Raw genomic sequence first — 18,324 nt, 5'->3', positions numbered from 1 at the left:
AATTCCCAGGAAATCTTGATGCTCAGTTTAGTGTAAATCCTTTTCAGATTCATTTCTAACAATGGCAAAATAATTGGTAGCTTGCTGTGGACATGCCTTTATGAGACAACTGTAAATACCATCTTTCCGCCTTCAGAAGTTTGAACAAGAATTACCCTTACATGGCCACCTGCTTTGGCCATGACCCTGGCTACAGTTAATTAGGATCTAGCCATTTGATTGTTTCCTATGTTTAAAAAAAAAAAAAAAAAAGATTTTGTGGTCAACAAAGTTAAGACTTCCGTATTAACTTATTGGAGAGAAAAGCAGGGCAAGGATGGTCAGGTCACATGTCATAAGGAGAGAAGGAAGTAGCTAGTAAGATGTGTATCTTACATTGCCTTCAGTATTATTTGTCTGTTGTCTAGCTATTAAGGGCCTGATCCAGCAAGTATGCAGGCAACTTTACACACATGTAGTCCCATTGAATTAAAATAGGACAACTCGTGCAAAGTATGTAAGTTTCCAGAATTGGGACCTGATATTGTAAGCTCTTCTGAGCAGAAACTGTGTTTCTGTGTATGTACACATACTTAATGCATTTTGGCACTACTGCTGCAATAGAAATAAGTTTAGTTCACCCCTACTCCCAAGGAACATCTGAGCTATCAGTATTCATGTCTAAACTACTTGAAACACTCAAGAATTTAGTGGAGAGGAAGATTCTGTACCTTTGTGAGTAGAAACAAGTGACACTGTGTTCTTTTTCAGTTATATCTGTGTATGTGATGTGCAATAGTTTCCATTTAAAGAAAATTCAAGACAATGCTTGAGATAAATGTCAAAGCATGTGTGTTTTGGGTGCAGTATGTTGGACTTCTCAGTCACGTTTTTTTCCTTCTATTTTTGAAAGTTTTTAGTTTAAGACAATGCTGGCTCGTCGATTTCTTAATATTTGGGTGGCCAGAACTACAGAGACGCAGGAAACCCTGAAGTTCTAGGAGGCGCATCTAGCCTTGCTATGAACCCCACATGAAACCCTTCTTATTGAAAAGCTGGTTTGATGGCAGGGAAAGATTGTAGAATTTAGCAGTGGAGGGAGAAAAGTTTACATTTGGGAGTTGAAGAGTTAAGCTAAGAAGCGCATTTGCATGACACAATGGTTGCTAAGTGCCTCTGGGTTTTGACCATCTTTTTTGTTAATTATGTTTTCTGAAGAGGTTGGTCTTAATTCTTATGTGATAGGCTTCTAGCAGATATATGCATCGTTTTGTTATTTACTTTGTTTCTTCTGTAGTGTTATAGTCTTGTTTTTCCTTTATGTAATCTCTATATATTGTTATAAATAAACTCTTTATTCTATTTATAACTACAATGTCTTTGGTGCTGCTTTTAGGGTAAGTGGTTACTTGTGGCTGGTAAGATCGGACTTGGAGGCACGCTAACTCTACATTTAATATAAAAAAAGAAAGCTAAGTAGAAGTGGAAGAGTAGCCTCCAGGGAACAGTTTCTGGCAGCAGTGTTATGCAACATATATTCTTGTCCCTTCAAACCATAACCTGCAAATTTTATAAAATGCCTATTTAGAAAAAACACAAAAATTGCAGGAAGTATCACAATGCTAAAATTTCCAAACATCTAACGTTCTGTAGAATGCATCTAAAATCTCAGTTGATTACTCTTTAAAGAAGAATGGACCCATTGGTGGAATGCAGGATGTACAGCCTGCACAGCAGAAAGTCTTCCTGAGTACAGGTGAAGTGGGCAAACCAGACACACCTATAAATTAGCTATCCATCACACCTGCTCCTGCTGTGGGCCATAGAGCTATTGCTCAATGTAGGTGGGGCCGGGGCACTTGCATCTCCCTCATCAGTTGTCAAGTGAGGAAGTCCCAACAAAAGTCCAAGTGTTTCATGAAATGGTGTTGATCATTCAAGCGGCAGAATTATTTTGTGTATGTACCGAACTACTGCCCAGCACAGCTGGGATTCTAGAAATGTTTGGATGAGGCAGAGCAGATCCTGACTACTTGCAATTATGAGTAAGCGCATAGCACTTTTCACAAGTAGTAGTAGTATTAAACCTGTGGTGTCCTGACAACAGTCTAATTTTGCTAATTTTTCTGCCTTTCTAAACTCACCTTACAGCAGGATGGATAAAAATCAATTATTAAAAAAAACAAAAAACAAAAAAACAGATTTTTTTGATAAAATGCTTTTTGAGGAAAAAACCTATCTAAAGATAGTTTTAAGATACATAAGATATCTTTGAGCTATAATGTAATAGAGATTATAAATTCTAATTCTATAGTATGAGACAATATAGTCATGTAATGTTTAAGAAAAGTTTTGTAAATGAGTTTCAATAGTTGTTGGATTAGGGACCCAAATTTATGGGGTTCCAGGGACTTCTGTATAGATTATTTAGGTTAATCTTTCTATCTACCCAATGGGACTCAGTGCTCAGTCTAGAAGATACCATCAGAGATGCTTAGTTTTGTAGTTCTCAAACTGTAGATTTGTGTCTCCAGAGATAACATGCTTGTTAACAGCAAAAATGTTTTTAAATAAATAATGTATAGGGGAGAGAAATATCAGACCTCAATCCTGTTGTCCCTCTGCAAATTTGTGTGCACAGCCGATCCCATACCTCTCTCTAAAAGTGCAAAGTTTCAACAAGTTCAATGAATAGAAGATTGTTGGGGGCGGAACAGATCTGGACAAGGAGAAGTAGTCTGGAGATAAATGTGGGAAGGAAGGGACAGGCAGTAGAAACAAAAGTGAAACTATTTGAGCAGCACATTCCAGAAGTCTTGAGGTCTTTCTGAGCGTAGCCTTCACTGATTTGAGATCTACCATACCATTCTCTCACTAGAAGGGAAAACCTATAATGGCAGCAGGCTGTAAAAGAGACCCAGTTTGGGAATATTTTAATGAAGTTCCTCTACCTGTGCGTAAGACAGGCATGCGTGCAAAATGCAAAAAGGGCAACAAAGAAATGCACGGCCTGGTTGCCCGAATGAAACATCATCATAAGGAAGTGTTCCTTCTCAGGAGGAAGCTGTGTTGAAGATGATGAAAGGAAGATGTCTGAACATGGAGGATCTTCAGGTTGGAAAAAACTTTTTTTATTTCATAGTTCTTTCTTAAGGACTGCCTGTCTTCCTTCTGGATTATTCTTGAATTCTCATGTTTGAGGAAAAAATATAGTATCATAGAGTAACAACTATAATTTTAGATGCAGTTGTGATAAAAAATAAATAGCTGAACTAGGCAAAATCTTCCTTTTACAATTTCACCTTTAAAGTAGTACTGAGTGTCAGTGAATGCAATGAGTAATACTAAATGAGCAATATGGTAATAATAACAACTGCACTGACTTATTTTGTTTAGGAGAATCCATCCTCAACATACAGGATTCTGAAGACTATCCACCTTCAAGATCACCATCATTTTCTATAGTTTCAGAGTTATCTGCCAATGAGAGTGTTTCAGTCATATCATGTATGTCACAGTATATCACCTGTAGCAAAAAGAAAAAGATCTCCATCATCCAAAAACAACCATAGATAAGTTTGTGATAAGAATCAGCAGATTACAAAAAGAGGTAAAATTGATGAAAAAATTGCCCCATTTGTTTATGCAACAAACTCTCCTTTCCATATGATCGAGAACCCACGCTTCATTAACATGGTTCAGTCATTAAGACCAGCCTACAGTCTACCCACAGAGCAGATGTCGCAGGCAAATTGCTGGATAAAGTGTATGAAAGAGAAATTGAGCAGTGTACAAAAGGTCTAGAGGGTGAAATTGTTAACCTGAGTCTTGATGCGTGGAGCACTCTCCACAATGATCCTGTTGTATGTGCTTGTGTGACAACAGAAGAAGGGAATGTCTTCCTGACAGAAACTTACAGAAAATGTGCACACAGCAGAATACTTACAAGAAGCAGCAGTAAAAGCTGTAACAAACTGAAAAAAAATTAAAATGTCTAGTGTGCAGCTTGATCACAGACAATGCTGCAATGTATCCAAGAGAGTGAAGAGAGTCCCAAACTAACAACATACAGTTGCAGTGCTCATTTGATGCACCTCCTAGCCAAAGACTTCAGTGTTCCAGAAATAAAGGCTAATGTTGAAATTGGAAAATACTTCTGCAACCATCACTTTGCAGCAGCTGCTCTGAAAAGCGCAAGGAACCAAGACGTGCAAAGTGGACTGTTTTGAGCACTATATCAAGAACTCGCCTAATCTGATGACAGTTTGTGAACAGAATCATGAAAAAATAGATGGCACTGTCACAACCAAAGTTCTCAACATTGGGCTTAAGAGAAATGTTGAACACATGCTGTAAAAGCAGCAAAGAATCCTGTGGCACCTTATAGACTAACAGACGTTTTGGAGCGTGAGCTTTCGTGGGTGAATACCCACTTCGTCAGATGGATGTAGTGGAAATGCATGCATCTGACGAAGTGAGTATTCACCCACGAAAGCTCACGCTCCAAAACGTCTGTTAGTCTATAAGGTGCCACAGGATTCTTTGCTGCTTTTACTGATCCAGACTGACACGGCTACCCCTCTGATACTGAACACATGTTGAGTACCCTGAAGTCTATTTCTGTAGTCTTGAACAAAATGCAGGGAAATAGCTGTTTTATTGCTGACACTGTTGAAATTTGGAAGGAACTGAGTGAGATCTTAAAAAGAGAAATATGCAATTCCAGAGTTAAATTACAAGCATTAAAAAAATGAATGGGACAAGTACTATCTCCAGCTCATTTTCCTGCAAATATTCTCAGTACTCGGTACTAGAGTCAAACCTTAACTGCTGAAGAAGAGGAGTTGGCTATGACAGGGACATCTATCAATCATCCCTCCATAATGCCAACTATAATAAACTTGAGAGCTAATGGTGAACCATTCAAGAAATATGTTTGCTGACCATGTTTTAAAGAAAGTCACTTAAGCACTTGGATTCAGAGACTGCAGAAGTGATCATCTCACTTTTAACAGCAATAGCTTCTTCTGCCGGTGTAGAAGGAGTATTGTCTTCCTTTGGACTAATTCATTCCAAATTGAGAAATCGTTTGGACCTGAAGAAGCAGGAAAACTTGTTTTTCTTTTCCAGATTATGAACAAACAGGAAAATGAAGGTGAAGACGACTGAGTTAGCTGCAGAAGCCAGTGTTTTAAGTTTCTCATGTTGACCTGGCTGACATAGTTGATTTAATTTTTTTTAAATATTTCATTTAATTATTTGTTAAAAGCAAACAAAAACAAACCTGATTTTAAAAAAACCTGAATGTTTAAATTCAAATGCTTGTTTTGTTAAAATATTATATGTTTGCTGTTGATGAAAAAAATATAGAATACATAATTGTTGTTTTATAAATAAAAATTTAAATGTCTATCTAGTGATCTCCTCCTAATGCAGCATAGCAAGAAAATCCTCCAAATATTAACGATTAACCTGTTGAATTGGTGATAGTTCACCTCCCAGTGACTTCATAAATATCTGCTTCAGTTACCTTTGGTAAATGAAATAACCAATCATTCATTTTCTGATATAGCTGTAAAACTAATCTGAAAAGTTTTCAAAATAAATCACTTAAAAATGTATAGTGTGTACTGTCTAAAAATGAAACCATCTATCTGAGTTGTGAAGAATATGTACTAAGGTTATAACAACCAACAAGAATGCACTTTTATGTAGAAATCCATGATTAAATAATCAAATCCACATTGCTTTATAGGTTCAAAAGGATTAATTATTCTTCACTTCCTGCCCAAATCTGCATAGTATTGTTGTTTAATGTTAAGCTGTTGTAGCACATTTCATTGTGGGTGAAGTGACTTGTGTGTAAAGATCAACAGCACTCCATTTTTCAAGTACCTCTGAGGTATTTGGTGAAAGGTGCTCTATAAATGCTATCAAGCCTTTCCTTTAAAAATCTAATACACATCTACAACAACCCTTTTTCGTTTCACTTTTCAGATCCAAGAATCACTGTCTTCAGATTCATGATTTACTGTACACCAAATGTGCAGATACCTCTCAACATGCATGCAATATTTATTTCTTAAACATATGTGACTGCATGAATCAGGGTATTAGTAATGAAGCAGTTTCTCAAATTTTAAGGCCTAGCAAATCACATCTAAAACTCAAAATACTTGACATATCACCTGTGTAATTTTAATCAGTGTAATTCTTTATTCGAATACACTTTCGGCCAACCTGCATAACATCTGATTGTGGCTCACCTACCATCAGGAGTAAACGTAATAGTCTGAGAACTACTGAAGTGGCAGGATATGGAACCCTTCATCTTTAGTTTATCAATGAAAATCTACTCTGGGTCAGTAGTAACCAGTTAGTTGATGGTGTTCATTCAGTTCCTAGTGAACAGGTATTCACATCACAACATGTATTAACTCTCATGAAAATGTGAGACAAAGTGAAAAACAGATTGCTATTTAGATGTCTATAGTATATCACAAAACACCTATTATTTGTATTACTGTAGTGCCTCAGAGCCCCAGTCAAGTACCCAGGACCCCACTGTGTCAAGTGCTATACAGCACAGAATAAAAACATGGACCCTGCCCTAACGAGCTTACAATCTAAGTAGAAGATAAGAGACACCAGCTGGTTACAGATGGAAGAGGTAATGCAAGGAAACCATGAGAATATTGGTCAGTGTTACAGGCAGTGGTCTCAGCATACCAGCAGCCTAACTGTTGTGAAGATTTTTGTAAGGATCACAGCCAAGGAGTTTTAAGGAAGGTGAGTTAGTTTGCAGGTGTTTATGGGGAGCTTCTCCCAAGCATGAGACAAAGCAAACTGCTTGTTTGGAAATAGAGGCTGGCATCACAGGCTGATCAGAGGTGGGAGTCAGCACTTCCATGGTGAATGAGATGGGATAGGTAAGATGGGAATAGGCAGTGAAGGTAAATCTTATGTTTGATATTGTAGAGAACGGAGAGCCAGGGGAGGGATGCAAACAAATGGGTTATACAATCAAAGCGATGGGCTAGGAAAGCAATCTTTGCAGCAGCATTCGGAATGGTTATGAGCAGAACAAGACTGCATTTGTCAAGACCAAAGAGAGGAATGTTGCAATAACAGATCTGAGAGAGCCTGAATGAGAGTTTTAGCTGTGTGATTGGATAGGAATGGCCATATCTTGGAGATACTATGCAGAAAGAAACTGCAAGAGTTGGACATAGCCTGGATGTGATAATCTAGAGACAGGTTCAAATAGAAGATGTCAATCAGGTTATTAGCCTGAGACAGATGGGATGGTGGTGGTGTCCAGTGATCAAGAAACAGGTAGTGAGAAGGTCTTGGGGGTGAGGGTTAGATTTAACAGCTCTGGTTTAGTCATATTGAGCTTGAGCTGATGCCTGAACATCAACAAGGCACTGTTAGAGGGACAGGCCAAGATTTTATTTTGGGTAAGAGACCAGTCCAGAATAGAGGTAATTCTGAAGTTGTTGGTATAGACATGGTATTGAATTTGTGTTTGCAGATGATATTAGAGAGAGAGAGAAGGTTAGAGGGAGAAAAGGGGACTAAGGACAAAGCCATATGGAACCCCCACAGAAAGATGTGGGGCCAGAGCCAACAGATGAGGAGGAGCCTTCAATGGACAGACTGAAAGAGCATTTAGAGCAGTAGTCCCCAAACTTTTCAAAGTCATGCCCACCACTTACCTTTGTGCGTGCGCACACACACCCATATACCCCCCTGGGGCTGGGAGCGGGGCCATGGTTCGGGTTGGGGGAGGAGGATGCGGACAGGGTAAGGGGGCTAAGGCTGGAGATGGGTCTGGGGCCAGAAACAGAGCCGCAGCCAGGGGCGGAGACTAGGGGTAGGGGCAGGTGTGGAGCTGCAGCCAGGGTGTGGTTGGGGGCTGGGGGCGGGGCCAGGAGCTGGGACTGGGGGCAGGATGGGGCTCCCTCCCCATCCCCAATGGGGCTGGCCTGGGCCCTACCACATCCCTCTGAACATTCCTCTGCACCCCCTAGGGGATACACCCCATAGTTTGGGGACCTCTGACGTAGAGAAACAGAGGAACCAGCACAGGGCAGAGTTATGGAAGCCAAGGGAGGACAAGATTTTAAGAAAAGCATGGTCAACAGTATCTAAGGCACCTGACAGGTCAAGGAGGACGAGGATGAAGTGAAGGCTAAGGAAAGGTCTTTAGAGACTTCGGTGAGTGCTTTCAGTGGAGTGCAAGACACTGGATTGGAGAGTCAAAGATGAAACTGGAGGAAAAATGCCAGAAAAAGATTGTAAAGAGCACATTCAATGAGCTTAGAGATGAAAGAGAGAATGGATGTTAGTTGGAGAGATAAGTGGGGTTAAGTGTGGGATTTTTTTTAAGATGGGAGAGACTACAGCATGCTTGTGTTCTGACAGGAAAGAGCCAGAGTAGAGTTTGAGATTAAGGGGTAAGGGAGGATATGAGAGTACGTGCGAGGAAGATGGAGCTTACTGGGGCAAGTGGAGATGTTAAGAGGAGGGAAGGCAAGCTGAGGGGAGGGGGAAAGTCATGTCGTATTTTGTCAATTCAGGGCTCCAGACCATATATTAGAGATATAAACATTCTAGTACAGTAACTCCTCACTTAACGTTGTAGTTATGTTCCTGAAAAATGCGACTTTAAGCAAAACGATGTTAAGCAAATCCAATTTCCCCATAAGAATTAATGTAAATGAGGGGGTTAGGTTCCAGGGAAAATTTTTTCACCAGACAAAAAACTATATATTATATAGATATACACACAGTATATGTTTTAAACAAACAATTTAATACTGTTTACAGCTATGATGATTGTGAAGCTTGGTTGAGGTGGTGAAGTTAGAGGGTGGAAGAGGGTGGGATATTTCCTAGGAAATGCCTTGCTGCTAAAGCAGTGGTTCTCAAACTTTTGTACTGGTGACCCCTTTCACATAGCAAGCCTCTGAGTGCAACCCCCCCATATAAATTAAAAATACTTTTTTATATATTTAATGCAGGAGGAAAAGTCGGGTTTGAGGTGGAGGCTAACAGCTCACGACCCCCTATGTAATAACCTCACGACCCCCAGTTTGAGAACCCCTGTGCTAAATGATGAACTAGCACTCGGTTGAGCCCTCAAGGGTTAACACGTTGTTGTTAATGTAGCCTCTCATTCTAAAAGACAACAGGAATGGAGAGGAGGGGAGATAGCATAGCAGACAGAGACAGACACACACCCTGTGTGTGGGAGAGAGAAATGCACACTGCCCCTTTAAGTAAGCTGACCCACTCTTAAGTGCATTGTCTTTTTCAGGTGATCAGGAAGTTGAGACAGCAGCTGCTGCCCCAGGTGCTTTCTGACTCTCTCCCTCCGTGTCCCCTCCCTGCTCTATATGGAGAAGAAGGGGTAAGCGGGGTGTAGGAGCAGCGGGGAGGGGGACACCCTGACATTAGCCCCCCTCCAACTCCACCCCCCCCACACAGCAAGCAGGAGTCTCTGGGAGCAGCTCCAAGGCAGAGGGCAAGAGCAGCATATGGCATTGGGGGAAGGGAGGCAATTGCTAGCTTGCTGGGTGGCTGCAGCATTGGAAACTTAGGGGAGCGGGGAGCTAATAGGGGGGCTGCCGCTCCACCCTGGTTCCAAGCCCCCACCAGCTAGCTGCAACGGGCTGCTCTTCCTGCAAACAGTGGACAAAGCAAGCGGCTGCCAAACGACATTAGAAGGGAGCATTACACAACTTTAAACGAGCATGTTCCCTAATTGATCAGCAACGTAACAACCAAACAGCGTTAACCGGGACGACTAAGTGAGGAGTTATTGTACAGTCAAAAAAAATACAGATTCATCAAAATTAGGAAGTGGGGAAAAAGTCCACCCTCGCTGCAAACACCATCCATTTGCACATAGATCCCAGTCCAGATGGCACACTTCCTCCTCAAAAGCCTCAAAAAGTTTTTTTTTGCAACATGCCCTGAAGATCATCAGATTTGGGTGATTTTTGACCCAAGGTCAAGGCTGAAATAAATTCTGAAGCTCAAGGTCCTTCACAGACAATGCCCTTCCAGCAGCTCCCTCCTCTTTTAAAAAGAGGGGCCTTCAGCTCAACTACTTCTAATCAAAATTGCACCATTGGTATCATCTAGGGAGAGAGATGGACTCAAGTAGGCAGCTCCAACCCATTTAAAAACTGGCTGGTCAATACCAAGACCTTAAATTTCATCTGGCAATTACAGGCAGCCAATACAGGGCACCAATTTCATGTGTTCGAGTCAGAAACTCCAATTAAAAAGTAGGCCACCACATTCTTCACTAGCTTTACTTTTAAGTTGATTTAAGGTATTGTCCCATCTAGATTACACTGCTATAGCGTAACCTCGAAGTGACACAGTGACATGGTGAATAAGGTCTGCACCCAAGAGAGTTCGAACTTCTTGGCTAGATGAAGACAGCCAGCCATCCTGTCCAAGAAGCTAGTGAATCAACAATACACTTACAAACAAATGGCAAGCACAACCCCTGAATTAAAGAGGCAACATAATCCTCACCATTTCATCAGGCTGCTTTTCCCATCCTACCATCTTCACGCTCTTATCCTGATTAAGCTACAGCCATCAATCTTAGTCACTAACATGGCCCCCATGAGTGTAATATAAATGTTAATGTGTTTATCCTCAGAAAATTCTGTGCACTATTACCCTATTTTACGGATGGGGAACTGAGGCACAAAGAGACTCAATGACTCTTTGCCCAACGTCACAAAGAAAGTGTGTGATGGAGCAGGTAAACTGAATACCTCTGGTACCCTAGTTATTGATAATGGCCTAAACTCTAGCAGAGAAAATGGAATCTGAAGCACTACATTGGCATGTTATGATTTAGTGCAGAGGTGGGCAAACTATGGCTCGCGGGCCCCTCCTGCCCAGCCCTTGAGCTCCTGCCCCAAAAGGCTAGCCCTCAGCCCCATTCCTGCTGTTCCCCCTCCCCCGTCTCCGCTCACCCTGCCGCCGCCATGATGCTCTGGGCAGCAGGACTGTGAGCTCCTGGGTCAACGCAGCTGCAGAGCCCGGCCTGACCTGGTGCTCTGTGCTGTGCGGTGGCATGGCTGTCGCTCTGCTAGCCACCGGTGCTCCAGGCAGCGCAGTAAGGTGGCAGGGAGCAGGGGGGGTTGGATAGAGGGCAGGGGAGTTTGAGGTGGTGGTCAGGGAACAGGGGTGTGGATAGGAGTCAGGGCAGTCAGAGGGCGGGGAATGGGGGGTTGAATGGGGACAGGGGTTCTGGGGGGCAGTCAGGAATGGGGGGGTTGGATGGGGTGGCAGGGGGGCAGGGTTTCCAGGGGCTGTCAGGGACAGGGAACAGGGGGGTTGGATGGGGCAGGAATCCCAGGGGGGACTGTCAGGGGGCAAGAAGCAGGAGGGGTCAGATAGGGGGCGGGGCTGGGCCACGCCCGGCTGTTTGGGGAGCCATAGCCTCCGCTAACCGGCGCTCCATACAATTTTGGAAACCCGATGCGGCCCTCAGGCCTAAAAGTTTGCCCTTGATTTAGTGTATGCAAATTTTTAAAAAAAGTATTTAAAAGCTTTATATTATCAACTTCATAAACAGAGCAAAAGTAAAAAACACAAGATGCAAATAACTTCCGAAATCTTATTTTATTAACTTGAAGAAATTGCCACTTTGAACATTTGCTGCTATAAGTTACAGTTGGTGACTTAATACACTGTAGAAGATTACGTTATATCTCCTGTATTCTCACAGAATGATCAGCCTTCTGTGTATCGATCAATATATTCAAAGGTTCTTCAGAGGTTTACTGCCACTTACCCTATATATGGATGGAAAAACATTATTAAAAAATGTAATGACTCAAAATCAAAATTCATTTAACAAATTTATTTTAAAATGGTTTTCAATGTTGTCAACCTATATGTATTCACCTAAGCAACGTACATAACAAATATAAGTAGTAAAGGGATTTTTTAGTATACATCTCCAGTGTATTTAATTCTCATCTGGGGACCCAGATTCTAAAGCACTTTTAGTTTGTTTTTTGTTGATTTTCAGTCACCATGAGACACAGATCATGGGTTAAATGCTTGGGTTCAGCCAAGTTTCACTTGGCACCAGACCCAAGGTGTGGAGGCAGCAAAAACAGCTGCATACCACCCTCATCCAAAAGCCAACTGCGAATGGCAGCTTCAGGGATTCTTCTATTTTGTACCCGTTTGCCACAGCTGGGAATCAGCAGAGTTCAGCACCACTCCATTCACACATCCAACTCTCCCCTACACCAAGAGTTGAGAGGGAGAGGGGAGGCAAATAAGTAATTATGTCTCTACACCACTCAGGAATCTTCCATGCTGGGGGAACCATTTGGCTGGATGTTCAAGCCAGAATTACCACTCCTTTGTTCTGCCAGAAAAGCACAAAGGGAGCTGGAGGAAGGCCAAGGACCAGGATCCACTTGTTTTTCAACAATTTCTCATAACCCACCCCCCTAGTTACAATGTTTGCTCGGTTGGCTAAAGGTAAGTAAGAGATAGTATTAGCATTTATAATACACTTGCTACAATAAAATAAGGGAACAAAATTTTATATCCTCTGCTAGTAAAATCATAAAAACATCAGTGATGCTAAAATATATATATTTTACTGACAAATTTGGTTGACTCTTTCCTAAAGGAAATGTATCATACCCAATATTTCTCTTATTAGAAGAAAGTTACAGATACAGTATTGTGTATCTTCCTACATCTGATCACAACAAAATCACATCGACCAGAAATGAAACAAGCACATCATACATATAAATACCATCACAACAGGACTATTCTTAGAATTACCAATAGTGCTAATGAATGCTGCAATCAGAAAGATTAGACAGATAACATGAAAAATATTTTCATATCTTTTATAGGACAGAAACCTTTGTTCATGTCTTCTGGTGGTCATCATCTTCTTTTGAGCGGCACCTACAACACAAAGAACAAGTAAACGAGCAACTTTATTCTTCTTTAGAATAGTTTTTAAAAGTTCTGTAGGTATAAGGTGCATTGTTTCTATTGGAGTTGACAACTCATTTCACGATTCTTAAATAGGGATACAAAATAATGGTCAAAATCAACAGAAACAATAGGATTTCACTACATCTGTGTAAAACTGCCACCAGAAGTGCTGGATATGTTATAGGTGTCACCATAACAGTGCAAATTTCTTTGTGTGAAATTAGCTAACAAGTATCTAGTTCTTCATTTCAGTAAGAGTGAAATCTGCATTCTATTTCCTGTATGAACAAGAAACTTAATATGTTGAAGTGGGAACAGATTTACTTTTCATCAAAAATTAAAATAAAAACTGACAGGTTGAAGGTTCAAAATAGGCATGTAACATCACCCATCACCTGCCTGCTTTGTAGTTCATTACATCTCCTTGGTGGGGAACACCCCACCAGCAGAAAGACTGCTTAGTCTCATTTTCCATCCTTGATTGCACTAAGTGTGCATGTTTGTGCCTAGATGGATAAAGAAGTCCTATTTACAATTTGAAAAGGGTATTACAAAAAAACTCTAAATCCCTGTTTTTTCTATACCTTTTATGCAAATAATAAATGGAAATAAAAAGATGCATTTTTTATTATCTCAAGCTATATTTAAAACAGCAGTATGGATTGGGAAAATTTGATTCTGGATTCTTCATGTTGCATAACTCACTCAAATGTTTCAAACTATTTTTAACTTGTTGCTAAATGTTTATCTACACATGCTGTCAGAAATAACCTTGTTAGGAAGGTGAAGTTGGTGTCTCATCAAATCAGACCCATGGAGTAGGCGTAGAGTGGCCTGTGCCTCGCTTTCCTTTCTCTCTTTCAGCACCATCAAAAGGAAAAGTGAGAAAAATAGCACAAACATTAGTTAAAGCCTGAATTCAATCATACATCCTACAGGAATAATTTCATAACAATGAAAGCAGATAGACAGTATCTGTAGGTTTTTGGTTTGTTTTCTTTTACAATGATGATAATTAGAGATCTAATTAATATCACCTTCCAAAGATCATAACTTTTAATAATCCCTTTAATTAAAGGATTTACAGAAAAATGAAGGGTTTCTTCTTATGTATTACCTGATTTACCAGCACTGAAGACAAAATCTTTTAAAAATGGCTACAAATGCCTTGTTCACAAAAGACTTTATTATCTAATGATGCATACTGAAAACATACAGAAATCTGCATGGTCCACTTTACATGCAGCAGAACAATCTTCACTTTACAATAAGTGAGTGTCAACTGTTTTATGCAAGAGACAACACTGTCACATTTCTTAAAGAAAAGCTTCATTTACAAAAGAAATAAAAGGTAAAGAAGCAATTACCGCTTTTAAAAAGCAGCTGCTTTGTTCAAGAGTGGAAGGTTTATGCCTGTATTGAAAGACAACATGATCACAAATAATGAAAACAATGAACAAATGAAACACTTTTAAGCATAAAGCAGTACACTTTCAAAATGACATACAAATAGTTAAAAATGTCATTATATTGTCTATCTATCCTTTAGATATAAGGTCTTTCAGAATCAGATGCCAACATATGTAATTAGTAAATGAAAACTTTTCTGTTAAGTATTGGTTCTATGTCATAGTGAACTATATTTAACAAAATGTATACAAAGTCTATAGCAAGTTGATTAAAAAAATTAAAGTAATAAGAACAGTACACTGAAGGCGCTCTATCCATCAAGTGCGCATTCTCCAAATTTTAAATGTGATGAACTGAACACAAGTCGTAACTATGCCACAGTTGCAATGCCAGAAAATAAAACATCATTTATCAAACATGCAGGGAATTCTGCCATAAAGCTATTGTCTCTCATTTGTCAGTTGTTCCAGTAAAATAACATCTTAAACACCGGTGATGTTGATGGTTTAGCTTACCTTCAGTGTACTGAAAGTTGTACACAACCTGCTTTAAAAGAGGAGACCATCCCTGCAGGCAGGCTCAAGAAGGAACAGACCCCCTTCGGCACTGACTACACCAAGGGCATGCTGCTGTGGCCTGCACACACACACCTAGGAAAACGTGAATATAAACAGCATTTATGCTGGCCATTTTTTAAAGACAAAAATGAAGCCAAGTCTGCTAAGAACAAATCAACCACCCAGTATTACTGTTCTTTTATAACAAGCTTTTTTTTTTTTTTTTTTATAATATATGAACTGCAACCATATACATTAGCATTGTACTTGTGTGCAGTCTTGGCAATTAAAACAGTTCTACAGTGAAAATTTTCACATAAGACACAAACAGAATTACTCTAACATTTCTAAAAGAAATATCAGCCTTGGTGTTAATTCAAATATATCACTCTTCCTCAACTTTGCAGGGGGAAATATATATGTTTATATACATTAATAAACTGCTGTGAAATTTCTTCAGTCTTTGTATCTTAACTACTCAAACCCTTTGGACTTCTTCATCTGATTTAAATTTTTTCCTGGATGAAAGCATGTTGCAGAGCCTGGTTGATGCTAATCCGTTTGGCTGGGTCTAACATTAGGATCTGGTCCAACAAGTCCTTTAGCTGATGTACTTTTTTCCGCTGGTCTTCAGGGAGTCGTTGGCATCCAATCAAGTCTGCTAACAGGTCCTTGGTTGGATTAATGGTGCTCATGACAGTAACTTTTTCCTAATATAAAAAGAGCAACCAACATTTACTTCTATATAAATTAGCACCGTTAATAAAACCACTATGAGCACAATAAGCAGCACATATTCCAGTTAAAGAACTCTCTCTCTCTCCACTGTTATTCCTCCTAAATTTACTGCTGTCCAACACATATTTAGTGTTGTAACTCTTACTACTGTAAAAGTTATTTAAAGAAATACTGAAAACTGAAGACTAATAAATGTGCTTTATGCCAAATGCATTCATTTTCTTGCACATCTCATTTAAGACCTGCTTCTCTACATTTGAGACTCAGTGGATTAGTATATTGAGAATTCTAAGTGAAAAAGCATGTTCTATATTTGCCAATTTGATGTATTTTTACGGTGCACTCTCACGTTCAATGGTACACATTATAATCCCTAAGGGCATAGCTACCCTAGAAAATTACGTTGGTCTAAATTGCGTCGGCATATAGCCACCACAGTCATTTAATTGTTTTTGTGGTCCACACTATGCTCCTTGTGTTGGTGGTGCATGTCCTCACCAGAAGCACTTGTACTGACTGTATTGTCAGTGTGGGGCACTGTGGGATGGCTTCTGAAAGCCAGTAACAGTCGATGTAAACAACACAGTGTTTATATTGACACTGCATCAACCTAACATCAATACTGACTCTATGGGTATGTCTAAATATCCGCCGCATCGGCAGGTAGCGATCGGTTTATCGGGGATCGATATATCGCATCTCATCTAGACGTGATATATCGACCCCCAAACACGAGCCCGTCAACTCCGGAACTCCACCAGGGCGAGCGGCGGTAGGACGGGAGGTAAGTCGGAATAAGATACGCAACTTCAGCTACGGGAATAGAGTAGCTGAAGTCGAAGTATCTCTCATTGACCCCGCCTCCTAGTGTAGACCAGGCCTACGCCTCTTGTGGAGATGGAGTTTTAAAGTCAGCAAAGTGGGGCAGTTATGTTGATGGGAGCAAAATTCTAGCATAGACACTTACATAGTTAGTTTGACATAAGCTGCCTTGCGTTGACCTAACTTTGCAGTGTAGACCAGGCTTAAGGGAGTATTCTATAACAAATATTTCACATAAGAGATGCACATTTTCTAATTTTAACAGAATAAAGGAAGGCAGCAGCCTTCAGATTTATTCATAATTTCAAGTTAAGTTTATAAAAGATTAAATTATATGAAGGAGTGTACTCAGTTTATGATTGAGAATAACCAGATTTTTTTTTTAAACAAATGTAAAACCATAGGGAAATTCCCTGTTGCTAGAACATTATTTAACCTATCACAATAAACTGTCTGCATTCTGCAGGAAAAAAAATATTTTCAACAGCCTTCACAATGTATCTTGGTACTAGTTAGAACATTAATTACTAGGTCGTTAATTACTGAATTTCATAACTGAAACATTATTATAGTTAAACAACTTTTTAAAAAATTACAGTTCAGTTAGTTCATTTAAGACTTACCCTTTCTGTTACTTTGTCTACTTCTATATACATGAAGTTGAGATTTTGATCAAAGTGTTGATCTTTGAATACACCTTTTCGGATCATCTGAAAATAAAACAGGGGCAAGAGTTCTGTAAAGTTCTTTGACTTGAAAACTTCAGATTTTAGACTCACCCTAATGGAAGATTACATCTACTGACTTACAGTAATATGAATTACTTAATACTTTTAACAGTCTTTCAGAGAACAGTGAGAAATGACTAGAACATAGGAACAGCCATACTGAATCAGACTGATGGTCCATCCAGCTCAGTATCCTGTCTTCTGACAGTGGCCAATGTCAGGTGTTTCAGAGGGTCTGAACAGAACAGGTAATCATCAAGTGATCCATCCCGTCACTCATTCCCAGCTTCTGGCAAGACTAGACTGAATAAAATGTCACTCAAACCAGTTGGTAACACACACAGTTATCTTCCATTTACTTACGTGTTTTATTTTTTCAGGTCAGTGTATAAAAGAGGTTTCTGGTTTCACTTAACACTTAGTCTATGAAAAAGAAGTCATGTACTTTCACGTCATAAAATTTATAATCAATACAAATTCTACAGTCAAAAGGTTGTTGGCTGTTAAGACATCAGACCAAATTCAGTGTTTACCTTATGATGCCCATTACCGCAATTTCATATGAGATTTTAAACAGTTTACACATTTCTTACCTTGTTTGGCATCTTTCCTTTGAGGTCCATGGCAAGTTTCAGCATATGGTTATTGGTTTTGCCAGGAAACAGTATTTTTCCTGTATAAAGTTCATATAACGTGCAGCCTACTGACCACATATCTATACCATAATCATAGATTTTGCCTATAACTGAAACAGAAAAGTTTTTTGATTACATCAGTTAATACCACAAAAGCAGGCATAAACATAAAAGACTACAAGAGTAAACAGATACTGTAAACCCAGATTTAGGAGCTACCTTAAAACTCATATTCCTAAGAAGAGTAAAGTACCAAAGAAAGAAAATGAAAGTCTCTCCATTTTCCCATGACAGTGGGCTTTAACTGTAACTTGCCCTGGCCACAAAATAAAAAATAGTGAAAACTGTCAACCGAAATTCCCTCTCGCCTACCCCCCTGGAAAGGTCACGTGAGCTTCTGCTCAGCAAAGTCTGTCTGTTCTGCCTCTGCAACATCCCAAATCC

At 39.8% G+C, this 18,324-nt stretch overlaps 1 protein-coding gene across 10 annotated transcripts in view; it reads right to left on the bottom strand.

Annotated features, from left to right (window-relative positions):
• Nucleotides 1-11,618: 11,618 nt before the first annotated feature.
• The window catches only part of PRPF4B (pre-mRNA processing factor 4B), a 51,843-nt gene continuing 45,137 nt past the window's right edge, over nt 11,619-18,324 (bottom strand). Inside the window, exons 13-19 of one of the 10 annotated variants that reach the window (XM_050939890.1) lie at nt 17,839-17,990; nt 17,141-17,227; nt 15,572-15,667; nt 14,358-15,050; nt 13,762-13,847; nt 12,912-12,957; nt 11,619-11,810 (exon numbers count right to left, since the gene is read on the bottom strand). In XM_050939890.1, the coding sequence (XP_050795847.1) occupies nt 14,949-15,050; nt 15,572-15,667; nt 17,141-17,227; nt 17,839-17,990 (437 nt within the window). In that variant the 3' untranslated portion in view covers nt 11,619-11,810; nt 12,912-12,957; nt 13,762-13,847; nt 14,358-14,948. Of the gene's footprint in view, nt 13,497-13,761; nt 15,051-15,151; nt 15,668-17,140; nt 17,228-17,838; nt 17,991-18,324 lie in introns of those variants that run through there. The other 9 variants (XM_050939884.1, XM_050939889.1, XM_050939883.1 and 6 more) reach the window with 9 other exon arrangements.

Source organism: Gopherus flavomarginatus, chromosome 2 (assembly GCF_025201925.1).
Source record: "Gopherus flavomarginatus isolate rGopFla2 chromosome 2, rGopFla2.mat.asm, whole genome shotgun sequence".
In the NCBI taxonomy this organism is placed as follows: domain Eukaryota; kingdom Metazoa; phylum Chordata; order Testudines; family Testudinidae; genus Gopherus; species Gopherus flavomarginatus.
Note: the sequence above shows the minus strand (reverse complement) of the source record. Positions and strands in the feature narration are given on the sequence as shown.